The sequence below is a fragment of the Echinops telfairi genome, unplaced genomic scaffold (genome assembly GCF_000313985.2).
Source record: "Echinops telfairi isolate 266 unplaced genomic scaffold, ASM31398v2 ScPeMD7_23;HRSCAF=83, whole genome shotgun sequence".
NCBI classification, from domain to species: domain Eukaryota; kingdom Metazoa; phylum Chordata; class Mammalia; order Afrosoricida; family Tenrecidae; genus Echinops; species Echinops telfairi.
Genome location: NW_022103920.1, coordinates 6,885,222 through 6,901,525, shown reverse-complemented (window position 1 = coordinate 6,901,525; position 16,304 = coordinate 6,885,222). Strand labels below are relative to the sequence as shown.

The window sequence follows — 16,304 nt, the reverse complement described above, 5'->3', positions numbered from 1 at the left end:
CCGGGGACGACCGCCAGCCCTCCGCTGCGCCACTAGGGGGTCGCACCAACAAGAACCGAACCCTTGGAAGAAAGGAACGCAACCTCGCCACGTTTTCAGGAATCACATTGCTTAGGGATTTGTCCAGAGCCAGCCGGCCCCTCTCCGGGGCTCTCCACCCCGAAGCCAGACGTCTCTCCTGCCGCCTCTCAGACCTCCCTCCCCGCCAACCCCACCCCTTCCCCAAACATCAGCCTCTCCAGGCCTCAGCCTGGCACTCCGAGTTCTGGAAAAATCCCTAATGCTTACGTTGAATTCATTAAAAACCTATTGGATCTCCACAGCCGGCGTCCCTGGCAGCAAACGCTTCCAATGTCACCTGCTGCCCTAAGAAAATAGTCTTTGAGAAGTTCATAGATTAAAGTTCTGCAGATCCTGGGACCCGCCCTTCTCCCCCCTCCCCCCTGCTTCCGGAATCTTCCGCAGCACTCCTGGTCTCTGTGCCCGCTGGGTGCAGAGTGGGCTGAGTTGGGTGTGCTCCTTACCGACGCTTGACGCTTTTCTTTTTCTTCTTTCTTCCTTTTTAAAATAAAAAGCATAGATCTCCCCCTCCCACCTGAATCCCCTCTTTTTAAAACGTCTCTCCTCCACCACGAGTCACTTCCTTCCTGGTTCACGTTTCCGTCTGCCCGCCCGCCCTCCCCATACCCTGCCCCTGCCCTGCAGCGTCTGTGTGGCAGGGTCTTCAGTATGCATTGCCCCCCCGGCCGCTGGCCGCCCCCTCCCCAGCGTTTATAGGTAAGGGTACTGGTTGACCTTGGCGGGGCTCAGTGGGTATCCAGTGTAGACGGTGGAGGCTGGCGAGGCGCTGATGTAGGTCTGGTGGGCGAACTGGGCAGGGTACTGACTCGGGTGGAGGGTGGGCGAGGGCAGCACCCGCGGGCCCATGCTCACGGGCACCTGGTGGACGATGCTGGCGGGGTAGGCGGTGTGCTGCACAGGGTGGCGGGCTGAGCCCTGGGAGGCCACCAGGTGGGCCACTGTGCCGGTTGAGCCCAGGGCTGCGGGGGCCGTGTACGTGTACAGGTGAGGCTGGGCTGGGAGGTGGGCAGCGGCCGCGGCGGCCAGGTGGGGGTGAACGGCGCCGTGGCTGGGGCTATTGTGTGGGAAGGAGTAGGGGGCTTGGGCCATCGTGGGGGCGATATAGGCCTGCTGCCTGCGGTGGCTCCCTGTGCGGTCCGCGCTGATGTGCTGCTGGGCCTGCAGGAGGCAGAGAGGGGGTGCGTGAGGGGGAGTGCATAGAACTACACCCACGCTGCCTGCTCCTGTCAGTGGGGACAATGTCTGGGCCAGGCAGTGGCAGAATCCCCTCAGGTACACAGTTCGCCGCCCTGAGCCAAGGGGACCTTCACTTAAGGGGGCCTGCTGATGGCAGACTTGAACCCTTAGCTGCATGCACTTCTAAGATACCCGCGCCCCCTCAAAAAATCCCACAGCAAACAAAACTCCCAGGCAAGCCAGCCACACCGATGCAGCCTCCAGTGACCACCCAGGGGCAGGGCCCAGACCCTCCCAGCCTGCACAGCAGCCCTGCCGGCTTAGCTCCTTTACTGGGGCCTCCCTCCTGTCAAAGTGGCAGTCAACCTGTGCCCGGGTCAGCTGGATGGGGACAGCCCCTCCCCCAACACCCTGGCCACCCTCTTCCCCATTTTTAAGCTCTGGCACCAGGGTGCCATGTTTTGAACCACTTGGGTTTTGCTCTCCGCCTGGCTTCCCTTGGGACAGGGGGTGGGGGGAAACTCACCTGGCTGAGATTCAGAGGCTGCTGCTGGAAGTGTGGTCCTGGCCGTGGCTGCCTGTAGGTAATGGCTCCAGACGAGGTCCCTGAAGTGTGGCCGCTGGTGGAGGTCACGTTGCTGGAGGACTTGGACTTGTAGAAGGATGAGTGGTGGCCAGCGCTGACTGTTGGGAGAGGGAGAAGGCCACTGGTTAGTTGGGTGGGGGTGGGAGGGACACGGGACAAGATGCCCAGTAGAGAGTCTGTGGGCTTGTGGAACAAGCACATTTGAGGCCAGCTCCCTGGGGCCTGGGGCCTTGGTGCCTTGCTTGGTGCCACACTGGCAACAGGGCTCTGGGCATGTCATGGGCCTTGAGGCTATCTGAGTCCCCGAGGGTGGGATGGAGCAGAGGGAAATGGGCGAGGGTTAGGGAGGTGGCTTGGGTCACAGCCAGAGACTAGGCCCCAAGTAGCCCCCTGGGAGGGGCCACTCCTGCTACCTAGGACAGGACAGAGTACTCCTGGAGGTCAAAGCAGGGCCCAGGCCTGCTTTGGACTTAACTTTCCTCCACTGCCTGATGAGTTTCATGGACAATCTGAGTAGCAGAGGGTAGAAGGCATGTCCTTTGTGCCTCTTCAGGGCCTCACCTAGGGTAGGGTGAGGGGTGGGGTGGGGCTATCAGCTGAGACTCAGAGAAGCATCGTTGGTGTTAGGTGCCATCAAGTGAGCTCACAGCGACTCTGTGTACAACAGAGTGGGACACTGCCCAGTCCTGTGCCAGCCTCACCACGGTCCTTATGTTGGACCCCACTGTTGAAGCCACCGTGTCAGTCCATCTCCTTGATGGGCTTCCTCTTCTTCATCGGTCTACTTGACCCAGCACGATGACCTGTCTAAAATACCCGAGACAAAGTCTCACCATTCTGGCTTCTAAGCAGCATTCCAGCTGTGGTTCTTCTAAGATGGATTTGTTCTCCTGGTGGTCCATGGCACGCTCTCATTTGTCACCACACTGCCATTGCACTGCCCTGGATTTCCTGTGGTCTCCGTATTCATTCTTCCACTGCCATGTACCGGAGGTGACTGGAACTCCCATCGCCGGGGCCAGGCACACTTTTCAAAATGACTTCTTTGTTCTTCAGTACTTTTAAAATGGTCTCATGCAGCTGATTCCCTTAACGCAGTGCGTCATTTGATTTCTTGCGTGTGGCTTCCAAGAACGTGGGCTGTGGATCCAAGCAAAATGAAACCCCGACCACGTGGATCTTTCCTCCATTTGTTATGCTATTGTCTACCAGTCCAACTGGGAGGGTTTGGGTTTTCTTCGCATGGAGTTTTGCAATGCTCGGTTTTCATCAGCAAGTGCTTCAAATCGTCCACGCTTTCAGAAAGTACGGCTATGTCATCTGCACACGACTGGTTGTTAGTAAGTCTTCCTCGAATCCTGATGCTTCGTTCTTCTTTTAATCCAGCTTCTCTGATGATTTGCTCTGCATACAGACTGAATAAGTATGGTGAGAGGCTACAACCCTGGTGCACACCTTTCCTGATTTTAAACCATGCAGTATTCTCTCGTTCTATTCGCATGACTGTCTCTTGATCCAGGTACAAGTTCTGAACGAACATAGTGAAGTGTTCCAGAATTCCCATTCTTCTCAAGGTAATTCATAGTTTGTTATGGTCCTGTGGTAGTTACAGCATCTGTTGCCAATTTGAGACTTAAGAGCGAAGGGGTGGAGTTTAGCCTGTCAGTCAGGTTGCAGCTTGATGACCTCATGTGGAGGTGCTAAGGAGATAAATAGCTCACTGGAGATGGGACACATGCTCACTCCCTGGGAGACATTACTGAGGACCAGCCTGGTGGAGCTAGATTGATACAGTCAGAGCCCTCGAACTAAAGGAGCTACTATGTGGAGACCCTTGCCAGCGCTGAGACGCCTCCACTGCCACTGGATCCCCACGACTTTCCACCCACTGGCCTGTGTTCTTCCGGCATTCGGAGTCATTGTATGTGTTTGAAGAGGAATTTATAGATTGAGATCCGGCATAAGGGCTAATATCGGACTTAAGGACTTGATCTGGGCTGTTTTCTCAATGTTCAATTGCTCTTGCATATAAAGCTCTTTCTTACACACATATGCGTGTCTGTGAATTTGTTTCTCTAGTCTACCAGGACTAACACAGGTCCACACAGTCAAATGCCTTTGCATAGTCAATAGAACACAAGTCACCATCTTTCTGGTATTCTCTGCTTTCAGCCAAGATTCATCTGACATCAGCAATGAGATCCATATTGCCACGTGCTTTTCTGTAGCCATCTTCCAAATTTATTGGCATGGATGAGTCAGTGTTTCCGGGCCTTCCTCAGCTTGTTGACACCTTTCGATTGGTATTTGGTGAGTCCCTGAGCCTTGTGTCCCACCAATGTCAGAGACACAGTGATGACAAAGCAGGGAGTGGGAACAGTCTTCATGAACAAGAGTCCAAGAGCTCCCGGAGGCACCAGGAACAGGGTAAGGGTACTGACGGGGAACCAGCCATCCTTGCTGGCTCCCATGAAGAGCCATCTGTGCTGGCTGCCTCCCAGCATGGTGGGACTGGGGCTCAAGGGGCAGGGTGCCTACTGGCAAGGACACCCTGCAGGGGTGGGTGCGGCTGCACACAGGGTGCTCTCCAGAAGTGGAAGAGCTCCCTCCAGAGCACAGATAAAGGCAGGTCCGGATGAATAATGCAAGGACTGTGGAAAAGGCCACCCGCTGCCCCTGAGAAGAGTCCCAACTCAAGGCCTGTATGGAAGGTGCTTAGTGTCGGGGTGCACAAGAGGAGACACACAGGCAGGGCCTGAGGCTGCTGAGAGCTGGCCAGGACGTCCAAAGCAGGTCCCCTGTGGTGCTCAGCACATGTTCAGGACTCCCAACATGGACTCTTGGCTGTCCTTACCCGCTTCCTGGCTGAGGCAGGGCTCCCAGGAGGGATAGTCTTTAAGCAGGGGACTCTGGGAGTCACATGGGGAAGGCAGTGTGCCAGGAGCACCAGGGCTTAGTCCCAGCTGGTTCCCTTGTTGGGCTTGCACCCCATCCCACACCCTCCCAGTAACTCCATTCGGGTGCTGTCTGGAGGAGGCTCTTGGAGACCTGGGAAGGCTCCATGTGCTGTCCTCAGGGACTCTCCCTGACCCGAGACCACAGAAGGTTGGGGGGGGGGGGGCGGCGGGAGAAAGGATGGACAGGCAGTCTTCCTCCGGAGTGTAGTCATGAGGGAGGCCACGGTCCCTGGCATGCTGCCATTCCTGGCTCCATGGGCCGGCACAGGGACCCGCAGCCCTCTAAAGCAGCGGTTCTCAACTTGTGTGTCGTGACCCCTTTGGGGGTCGAACGACCCTTCCACAGGGGCTGCTCAATTCATAACAGTAGCAAATCTACAGAAATAATTTTAGGGTTGGGGAGGGTCTCCAGCACATGAGGAACTGTTTTAAAGGGTTGCAGCATTAGGAATGTTGAGAACCACTGTTGTGAAGGGCAGCTGCCAGCTTGGGGCGGTACTGTGCTCAGGGCATAGTGAGTTTTGGGGCCCCGGAGTCACCAGGAATCTCTTCACGGACAGTAGCACACAGGTGCTCAAGGGAAACCCTGTCATGGAGTCGGCTGCCACTCGTAGCCACCCCCTTGGGTTTTCACAGCTGAATATCTTTGCAGAAGTGGGCGCCACTGCTTTCCCCCACGGAGTGACTGGTGGGTTTGAACCGCTGACCTGTTTGTTTGCAGCGAGTGGTTTAACCACTGCACCTCCAGGCTGGCTTTTACTGGGAGTAACTTCTGTAATTCTTAGTATTTGTCTGAATGTCCCTTGTGTTTCTTGGCCATCTGGGTGGTTTTTAAGATTTAACTCCAGATAGAATGAAATGAGGCACCCTGGTGGTGCAGTGGTTAAGCAGCAAAGACGGGTGGCTCGGACCCACTAGCTCTGAGGGAGGAAGAGGTGACAGTCTGCTTATGAGAGAAACTACAGCCTCGCCCGTTCTACCGCCTCCTACAGGGCCACCGAGTTGGACGTGACTCAATGGCAGCAGGGGTTCACAGGTTAACATGCGTGGCGCTTTGAAGGACAGGTTTGTCAATCAACTTCTGAAAAACAAAACCATCAGACTCACTGCCGCCGAGCCGATCTGATGCATGGTAACCCTAGCAAACAGGGCAGAGCTGCCACTGGGGGTTTCTGAGACTGCGACTCTTTACAGGAGTACAACACCTCATTTCCCCCACAGGGAGCAACGGGTGGCTTTGAACTCCTCACCTCGAGGTGAGCAGCCCGGCACGTAACCACTATGCCACCAGGGCTCTGAAAAGTAGCCACTTAAACCCCGAGGAGCACAGTTCTACTTGACCACAAGCGTGATGGACTCGCGAGGATGCTAATGCATCTGTTGCTCTGTGGCCAGCAGGACACAGCGCCCCATCCCCGAGAGGCTGCCCTCCCCCATTACCTGGCGCGAGGCTGTCACACTCCACCAGCACCTCGCTGGCCTGGGTCTTCAGAGGGGGCACGATGATGGTCCTGGGGTTGCCGGGGCAGTGGCCGTCCAGGCCACCCTTGCTGTCGAAGGCGTGGCTGCTGCCATGGCCGGCCCGCTGCTGCACCCCCGCGGAGTAGGGGCTGTTGTTGGTGGAGGAGTCGGAGTAGGGGGAGTCGTGGACCGTGACACAGCTGATGATGTTCTTCCTCTGCTTGGAGGCGCTGCTGGAAGGACAGGGGTGCAGAGGGAGGTGGGCGCCGCTCAGGCAGAGGCTCCCCAGCCCAGCCATTGCCAGGTGCCCATGGAGGACTGGTGGGAGCTGAGCCCCAGGGAGCCACCCAGAGTGCAGGCGTGCAGTGAGCCCAGGGCCACTGGTATGGGCATCTAGTAAAGGTGTGTGGGGTGGTGGTGCACGGTAGGCAGCAGGAGCCTGGGAACTGGCGACCTGGTCTAGGGGGCCAACCTACTGAAGAGGAAACCGTGAGCTTAGCCTGGGGCCTGTGACATGCAGAAAGGGCACGGGGTTTCTAGGGGGACCCAGGACAGGCCGCAGGGGTTGGGGGGGAAGGTAAGGTCTGAGGCGGGAGGTGGGAAGGTCTAAAGAGGGAAAAGACAGGTCTGGGGAGGGAGGCGGCTTTTGAGGAATGGCAGGTTCTGAGGAGGGAGACAGGTCTTAGTGGGGAGCCAGTAAGGTCTGAGGAAGCGTTTGTGCTGGGTCTACACCCTGTACCATCTCTGCAGGATGCGTGGGCAAAGGTGCAGCCATGGTCTGGGCCAGGCGGGGGTGCTTCCGCCCTGCCCTGGGCTGCTCACAGTAGCAGGGTGGGCGGCGTGGTGTCTCTGGAAGCTGTCCTGTCCGTCCCCAAGCCCCGAGAGGCTGGTAGGAGGATGACAATTGGACGCACTGGGTTACCGGGTGAAGTTCTAAAAATGGACCTTATTAATGTGTTTTCATGCATTGATCATTTATTTTTAGGGAAGATTGACTGCTGAGGACACATGGTCTGCTGCCGTCCCACTGGAAGGCAGCCCTATTTCTAGAACTTCTCATAGGGGCGCAGTGGCTGCACGGCTGCCTGCCCAAGGTCACACGGAAGTGACAGGGCCCCCAGGGGAAGTTCTGGAGCTCCACCAAAAGGCAGTGTTAGGCTAAGCAGGGGCACTGCCCTGAGCGAGGCTGGCTATGGCCTGGTGACTGAGGGGCTTGGGCAGGGCGCCCTCTTGGAGGCCCTGGCGCCACCACTGTGAGGTTTTCTGGGTTCTGCCTGGCAGGTCATATCTAGGATGGACATTCTCGGGGGCTGCAGAAGAGGTCCCTTTGGCTCAGAGTGGAATTCACCCACCCCCGTGGTAAATCTGCCTTCAGCACGAGCCGAGGTGGCTGAGAACAAGACATGTCCTCTCTCAGTGACTCGGTTCCTCTTGGGGAAAATGTAGACTCAGACAGTACCCACTACCCAGGACCTTTCTGGAAAATGGAGTGAGGCCTCCACTCAACATAAACAAATCCTTTCTGACAGCCAGAACTACCTGCGATAGGCCCCTTCACGAACCCCGGGCTTCCCGTCACGACGGGGCATGGGGCTGTCCACTCTGCCATCTCAAGTAGAGAGGGACCCGGCTTGTTCAGCAAGTTCAAGGGTCCTCGAATCAAAATCCCCGATAAATATTTACATCAGATCAGCCCTACTACTTAATTCTGAGGGCCCCCGAGAATGCTGCTCTCTTCGCTGTAGCCAAAGTATAGTTTGCTTTCCGTCTGCAGGCCAATTCTCTAGCCACAACGGGAGTCACCTTCGGGAAACTCATGGTGTTTCAGGCAGTGGACAGGGCTCGCACTGGAAGCCAGAATTGCAGGGACTTGGCAGGAGCCGAGGTCGGCACACATAAGGTGGGGATGGAGATGCTCACTGGGAAGGAGGAGAGCGCAGTGTTCTGCTAGAACTGGAGCAGTCTAGAGCTGTCCCTAGCTCCCTATGGCTGCACTTGGGGGCTCATTCCATCTGAGGGGAGCCCTCTCTATCACCTCTGCCCCTTTTGGACCCATCTCCCTGGCTTCTTGCTTTCTCTTTGATGAGCACCTGCTCCGCCGGCCTGATCCCACTTGCCCACCTCTGTGGCTTGGCCTCTCTCTCACGGTCCTCTGCTGTTGGTTCACACCTGCCCATGTTTTTGGCCGTAAAGCGCTCCCTCCACCCTGCTGTTTCCTGAAGCCATTTCTTCCCTGAGTCCTTACAGAACTTGGCTGGTTTTTCTGCAGCTGGTGGGGCTCTGTACTGCCATGATTTGTCTGCGCCTTCTTTTGCTTCCGGCCCTGCAGACCTCCGAGGACAGGGACCAGCCTGTCGTACTTATGGAACTCCTGTCATTCCCAGTATCCTGCGGTACTGTGGCGGGGCCAGCGATCTTCACGACATTTCATGTGAGGATAATCCTGATCTCTGAACACGAGCTACCGTAGTTTCCTCCCTTCCTAAAATGAGCCCAGCATCATGCGACCGCGGTCACACGGTGGCTTTTCTATAAATACAGTAGCGTCAACCAGACCCAAGTACATGTTCCTGGTTTCTGGATGCCTAAACATCGGACTAGCCCTTTGATCCTTCCAGAAAACATCATCATGGTATCTCACGGGAGGACCCACCTTGGTTCCTCTGTGGTCTGAATCTGCAGTGCCTCCTTTTTGGCTTCACATCCTGGTCTAACTAGTCCCCCGGACCCGCCACCAGGTGATAGCGCGTGGACTCACCCCTACAGGTGTCAAATAGAATTGCGAGCCACAGGGTTTTCAGGGCTCATTCCTCAGGGGACTGGCTACTCACTGGACAGCTGTATGTTTTGCAATGATTCCAAGGGTGGGGATTTCCTGCCCAGCCAAGGGCTCCGTGACACTGCCTCAGGGATGAGGTAAGCACACGCCCACAGGGTCACAGGCTGGGGCTCGATCCCCCGGCCCAGGGGCAGGCATCCCGGGTCTCAAGACCTTAGCTCGGGGGTCCTCAAACTTTTTAAACAGGGGGCCAGTTCAATGTCCCTCAGACCCATGGGAGGGCCGGACTATAGTTAAAAAAAAAACTATGAACAAATTCCTACGCACACTGCGCATACTTTATTTTGAAGTAAAAAACAAAACAGGGCAAAAAGACCGGGAGGGCCGGATAAATGTCCTCGGCAGGCTGAATGTGGCCCGAGGGCCATAGTTTGAGGACCCCTACTTAGCCAGTTGGTGCAGGGGGTGAGTGGGGGGAGTGTGGGGAGGGGGGTGACTGCTCCCGGGGACAGGAACTTAGGTTCCAACACTGGGTCACTGAGCACCACGTACTTTGGCTGCACCCCAGGGTTCCTCATTGGGCAAACACAAGTACTCTCCCCTCTTTCTGGGGGACAAGGGGGATAGGGTGGATTCGGAGGCCTCTGGAGGGAGCGTCCACGGGTGGTCAAAGAGTTGGATTGATCACCCCCAGGAGGGTTTCTGATGAACGGGCCAGTTACGACATGTTCTGAGGGAGCCCAGCAGTGTCAGCCGAGGCGGGGAGCATTCAGCGCATGGGCACAGGGACCTGATATCCCGTGCACCTGATTCTGACGGTGCCAACAAGCAACTGGGAGTCTACTTGCTGTCGACCAGTGTGATGGAAACACCTGATCGGCACCCCCTGAGTCACCTTAGGCAGAGTGAGGGGTCAGGATGGTGTCTGGGGAGGGAAATGGCCCAGGTGGTGGCAGGGGGACCAGCACCCCACCTCCACGCTGGGGCAAGGCGTGCTCTCACCTGGTGGGGGCGTGCTTCTGCTCCTCCTCCTCGTCCGTGTCGCTGCTGATGGTGATGACGCTGACCGTGGGGCTGGGGGTGTCGGGGATGACGATAGTCTGCCGCTGCCGCTCCCGGGTGCTGCTGGAGGCCGCGTCGGCCCACCCGCAGGTGACCGCGGAGCCGCAGGCCGGGCTGTTGTGGACCATGGCGCAGCGCGGCGGCGTGTTCTCCTTCACGCGCTTGGAGCGTTGCGGGGAGCCGACGGCCTGAGAGGAGGTCACCTCGCAGGCAGACACGTTGTTCCTGGAACAGCCAAGGCGTGACACTCAGAGGGCGGCCAGCCCAGGATCCGGGCCACAGTGGTGACGCCAGGGCCACAGTGGTGACGCCAGGGCCCGGCATGGAGGGAGCACCAGGCCCTGCGGCACGTGAGGGGCTGAGCCTAGGGCCCCATGGGCTTCCTGGGGAAGAGGGTGCCATCGCTGTGGCTGGCTGGCTCCCACCCAGCAGGCCCAAAGTCACGCAGCAGCTCGGTGTGCCAAGGAGGGAAACGCTGCCTGGTGCTGTGCTGCCCCGTGCTCGGCTGTGGACCAGCCCTCTGTGACCCGTGGGGTTTTCATGGGCTGGTTTTCAGAGGGGCATACTGTCAGGCCTTTCTTCCCGGTCTACCCTGACCGGGGCCAGCACGACAGCCACACACAGGCCTCCACGGACAGACAGGCGGCAGCGGCACGGAAAGTGCACTAACTGGGACGAACCCCGGGTCTCCCTCAAGGAGGTGACATTCTGCTCCCAAGCTCCTGTGGCCCTAACAGTGAGACCTTCCACCGGGTCTGCCCTGCGGCCCATTCTCGCCGGGGTCCAGGTCCTCCTTCCCAGCTGGGCCTGGTCATGGCTCAGAGTCCACAGCCTCCCCCAACACACACACACACACACACACTGGATTTCCTGGTTCTGGGGTGTGGTGGGGGAAGTGGTATCTGCCACATAATGATAACTTTGGTTTCCTTGCTAATGGTTTATTTAGCCAGAACACTATTCTGTACAGTGTCTTGGTCTAAAGCAGTGTTTCTCAAAGTGGGTGATACCATCTCCTGGGAGGAGGGTGAGGGGTGGGGGACTCTGGAATGATCCAGAGGGGCCAGTTAGGCTTGGGAGCTTGTGACTAAAGCAGGGTGGGCAAAGTGCAGCTCACTGATTATATATGGTTCCTGTGGTTCGTGCAAGTGGTTCTGGAGTAAAATTGGAGACACTTTAAAGATAGGATTCAGATAATGGCGATTCTACTTGTTTTATCAAAATACATTTTGGCTCCCAAAGAACTTAAAAATTGCTGTGAGGGACAATAGGGGGCTCTTCTGCCTCAAAAGTGTGCTGACCCCTGGACTACAGGATCTAAACATGGTCACCCGGACGCTGGGCTTCCTTCCTCTTGTCAGAGAACAGGCCATGAAGGCAGACCATTAGGATGTGTGTGAGAAAAATTAAAACTGGAGGATCTTCTGCACATGGGTGCAGGGGCCTCAAGGGGGCGGGACCGGAGCTCGGAAGGTGGCGGAAAGCTGGGCAAAGGCAGGCCTGAGAGGCCTCGATCTCGGTGGGCTGGGAATTCCTGATCAGTCGCCGTTCTTTCTGTGGTAACTTTAGAAAGACCTCCTTCTTTCCCCACCCTCTTCTTGCCGACCGCGGCAGGCTCTACCCAGGTAGAAGCCAGTACCAACGTAGAACGGAATGCAGACTCTTAAACCTTCACCGATGAGATGGCCAAACCCCAAACCCAAACCCGCTACGGCGTACCTTGAGGGGCGACAACTCCTGGGTTCATGTCAGAGCGAGAATGGTCAAGGCAGGCTTGGTTCCGACAAGGATGTAGGGTACCAGGAGGCACCCCTCAAAGCCTGGGAGTCTGTGGCTCCCAACGGGGAGGGCAGAACTGCTCCCGTAGCCCCTCAGTCTGTGGCAGTGGTCTATCAAGTAAGCCATTAGGGGGAGAGCGTGAGCCCACACTACCTGGATCCTGACCACAGGTTTGCTGTGGTTGAGTGCTGGCGGTTGATTCCGGCGCGTGTGATTCTATCAGACATTGAAGGGCTGCCCCACAGGGCTCCCTACACTGAAGTCTTTATGGGGTAGATGGTCAGGCCTTTCTCCCAAGGAGCGGCTGGGTGGGTCTGAACTTTGGTTAGCAATGCAACCCTAACCGCTATGCTACCTGGGCTCCTTAGTCAGGTTCATTGAAGCATACTTCACATAGGCAGAATTCACTTTGACTAAGTCTTCACTGAGTTTTAACAAATAGAAGAGCCAGGTAACACCCCTCCACCCGCAACTTGTGATATAGTCATATTCTACATTCCAGAGCAGGGGCCAGCAAACCTTTGAGACGGAACAGCCAACCTTCTCCCTCACAACATTACTCGAGAGCCATACATGTATATATATTTTTTCTTCCCATTACCTGAATGATCCCCTTTACAAATTCTCAGTTTACTTCCGAGCCACGGGAGCATATGGAAAGAGCTGAGGATGGCTTGAAGCTGTAGTGTGCCAGCCCCAGTTCTAGAACATTCTCTCACAGCACATCACAGTCGGCCACCCGCCCCATCCATCCCACTCAGGGCCCTGTGGGAGGCCAGCCTCTGGCCCCTGGTTCTGCCTTTTCCAGACGGCTGTGTGAGTGGACTCCTGGGACACAGCCTGGCCGATGCCAGCTTCGCAAGGAATCACAGAGACGAGGCTGGCTGGGCGGGAACGGTGAGGGCTCTGGGTTACGTGAGTGAAATGTCTAACCTCAGCTTTCAAAGGCGGCACCTTGTCTTCTCGAGAGCGGCTTCGGTGAGATGGTTTCCCAGGGGGATTTGAGTGGGGAGAGCTCCTTCATCCTCAGGGGTGGGCACTACCCAGATGAGGGCAGAACATGTCCTTCAAGGGGGGCCTGAGGCCTCCCTGGGGCCAGGCCTGTCCTGCCAGTCCCTGGGGACCGCTCAGCCCACTTGGAAAACATGAAAACCCTGGGGCTCTCTGTGTGCAGAAGTCCTGCCTGCTTCTGCCAGGGGAGTAGCCCGAGACCCAAAGCACAGGTGGCTGTGCCTCACAGTGGCCCTATGTCCAGTGCACACTTTGAGCCCCGTGTTGTGGTTGCTAGGTACAACAGCGACCCTTGTGTACCACGGAACAGGACATTGCCTGGTTCTGCACCTTCCCCACCGTGGTTCTGAGAAGCCTATCCTAAGTCCAGGCATCTCCTCCAAGCACGATGTCCTTCTCCAGGGACTGGTGTCTCCTGACGACATGTCCCAAGTGCGTGGGGAAGGTCTGGCTGGGACAGAGCATGAGGGAATGTCCTAAGCTGGAGCAAACATTCTACACCCAGGTGGTGGAGGGCATGTTATCTGACTCTATTCGTTGAAACTCGGTGAGAACATGAAGAGCAAATGTTACTGTGTGTCTCACGTATGTTGGACCTGAGCCTCTAGGGAGCTCCCGTCAGCCTCCTTCTGTCCGGAACCCTCTGGTTTTCCTGGGCTGATTCCCAGGAGGAGATCACCAGGCTTTTCTTCCTCGCTCTCCCAATCCACACCCGACCTACCTTGCTGCTGATTGGTGCTGCTTACTCTTCCTGGAGGAGGTGGTGCTGGTGGGCTGCTGCCGCATCACGTGAGCCACACCCACGTTCAAGGGCTGGGCTGCGGGGAGCGTCATGTGGCCTGTCAGCAGGGCAGGCTGCTGCATGATGGGATTGTAATGGCTGCCATGGGCATGGGTGTTCCTAGAAGGGAGATGGGAAAAGAGGTGTCTTACTGGTTTCACACAGGCTTAGGGCCTTTATAAGAGAAACCTCCCTTCCCCACTAAAAGCTGAGGGGTCAGCACACACCTCTGGCAGGGGGCTGCCTCCTGTACTCAAGGGGGCTGAGTTCATGAGGGAAAATGGCTCAGATGGGAATGTGTGTGTGGGGGGGGCTGAATGGCGTGTGAGGAGGAGCCCACCCACTTCGAGCGGAAGGAGGCCAGCTGAAGGGGAACACCAAAGTCAACCGCCATGACACAGCCCACCCAGACAGTGTCCCCATCCTCCTCCAGGGAGTCGGCGCAACGGGGGTCTTAACTGCTCCCGAGTGGCTGTCTAAGGTGCAACCGCTGGTCTCCAGGGAGAGACCGGAGGGTCCAGAGGAAGAAGTGATGAAAACTGAAGGACCCACGGACCCACGGACCCACGGATGTCAGCCCCACGGGCATCCGTCTCTATAACCCTGAGACCCAAAGATCTAGGGCAGTGGTTCCCCACCGCCCTCATGCCACCACCCTTCCACACATTTCCTCATGTGGTGGTGACCCCAACCATCAAATTATTTCCGTTGCTACTTCATCACTGTCATTTTGCTACTGCTATGAATCGGGTGATCCCTGTGAAAGGGTTGTTCGACACCACCCCCCAGGGGTCACGACCCACAGGTTGAGAACCGCTGGTCTAGAGGCTGTCCAGCTACCACTGCCAACTGCTCTGAAAGGAATCATGGTAGAAAGTCCTGGACTGGGGTGGGCGGGGGTGGGGGTTGGCCAAAAACTAGAATCATACGGGAGACCAACAGGCTTACTTGTTGGACAGAGCCTGGTGGGACCCCCAACAACTATGACCCGTAGTCACTCTTCGGGTCCGGAAGGGGACTCACCTGTGTTTGAACCATCAACCAATTAAGACCCAAAGGGTGGCCTTTGCCCAAGGACAAAGTTCAGAGGGCTGGGAAAAGACAAGGGGTGGATTGCAGTGGATGGGTTAAAACAAAAGGTGTAGGAACGCTGATTAGGAAACTGATGTGCGTAAAAAAAGAAAAGAAAGAAAACCAATTTGCTCTGTCAACTTTCTCCTAATGCACAATAAAAAGTCAAAAACAAGCCAAACAGGAACACGGGGGTTCTCTATTCCTGGTGGTAGGTTCTCAGCTGGTCTCCCTCTCAGTCTTAAAGGCCGGAAGCGCACTGAATGGCGACAGCTGTCTTCTAGTCTGGTTTCTGTGGATCGCGCCAGCCCCTCAGAGGTATCATGTCAGTGAGGAAAAGTGCAGTTGGTGTGGAAGAACAAATCGTGGTGCCTGGCCCAGGTTTTTGGCATAATTCTACCCAAAGCTGTGGAGTCCATTCTGACTCAGAGGGACCCTGCAGGACAGGGTAGACTGCCCCAGGGTTTCTGTGAATCTCCGCAGAAGCAGACAGCCTCGGCTGTCTCCCGTGAAGCAGCTGATGGATTTGAACGTCCACCCTCTCTGTGAACAGCCCGAGGCTTAGCCCACGGCACACCAGGGCTCCCCTGGTGTTTCGGCAGCATTAGCTCGGTGGCCAGCAGGGAGCCGAGGCGGGCGTAGTGCAGGCGCCAGGTCGCCACATGCTCGGAGAATGAACAATGAGAGAGGAACTGAAGGTTGGGTGGGCAGGGCTGCGCATGTGCTCGGTTATCACATCAGACTTAATGACAACCAGACACATGTTGAGACACGCCAGCCACCCTTAACGTAAAAATGGGCTTCGTCTCAAAAGTTTTCATCATGTGGATTGTCTAGAGTGTGGAGGCTTGTTTGCCTAACTATGGAAATATTATTAATAATGGTGATTAATTTGCTGCCTTTCAAGCCCATTGGACACATAATGAAATTAAATGCTTCTTTTGAATCGTGAACAATTAGGGAAGCCTCTTTCTTCAAATTGGGAAAGGGGAGAGGAAAAACTCAATGGAGCTTCAGCTAGAGACTGGGGACACGAGGGTGGGCCCTAGAAGCTTCCACAGTGATGGCGTGCTGACTTCATGATGGCTACTTCTCCACTGACAGAGGGCTTGCTGCTCTGGGGTTGACTGGCTGGTTGCGGCTCCTCTTTGTCAGACATGATAACAGCCATGAGGTGAGGACAGGTGGGAGGTGAGGACAGGTGGGAAGTGAGGGCAGGTGGGTGGTGAGGACAGGTGAGGAAAGGTGGGAGATGAGGGCAGGTGGGAGGTGAGGACAGGTGAGGATAGGTGGGAGGTGAGGGCAGCTGGGAGGTGAGAACAGGTGGTAGGTGAGGACAGGTGGTAGGTGAGGACAGGTGAGAGGTGAGGGCAGGTGGGAGGTGAGGACAGGTAGGAGGTGAAGGCAGGTGGGAGGTGAAGGCAGGTGGGAGGTGAGGGCAGGTGGGTGGTGAGGACAGGTGAGGATAAGTGGGAGATGAGGGCAGGTGGGAGGTGAGGACAGGTGAGGATAGGTGGGAAGTGAGAACAGGTGGTAGGTGAGGACAGGTGGTAGGTGAGG

The 16,304-nt window shown here is 56.5% G+C and overlaps 1 protein-coding gene across 1 annotated transcript in view; it reads right to left on the bottom strand.

Moving 5' to 3' along the window:
• Positions 1 to 696: 696 nt before the first annotated feature.
• Positions 697 to 16,304, bottom strand: part of HIPK2 (homeodomain interacting protein kinase 2) — a 109,822-nt gene continuing 94,214 nt past the window's right edge. Inside the window, exons 13-17 of the mRNA XM_013007565.2 lie at positions 13,614 to 13,793; positions 10,043 to 10,327; positions 6,241 to 6,494; positions 1,784 to 1,941; positions 697 to 1,239 (exon numbers count right to left, since the gene is read on the bottom strand). Coding sequence (XP_012863019.2) covers positions 772 to 1,239; positions 1,784 to 1,941; positions 6,241 to 6,494; positions 10,043 to 10,327; positions 13,614 to 13,793 — 1,345 coding nt within the window. The 3' untranslated portion in view covers positions 697 to 771. The remainder of the gene's footprint in view (positions 1,240 to 1,783; positions 1,942 to 6,240; positions 6,495 to 10,042; positions 10,328 to 13,613; positions 13,794 to 16,304) is intronic.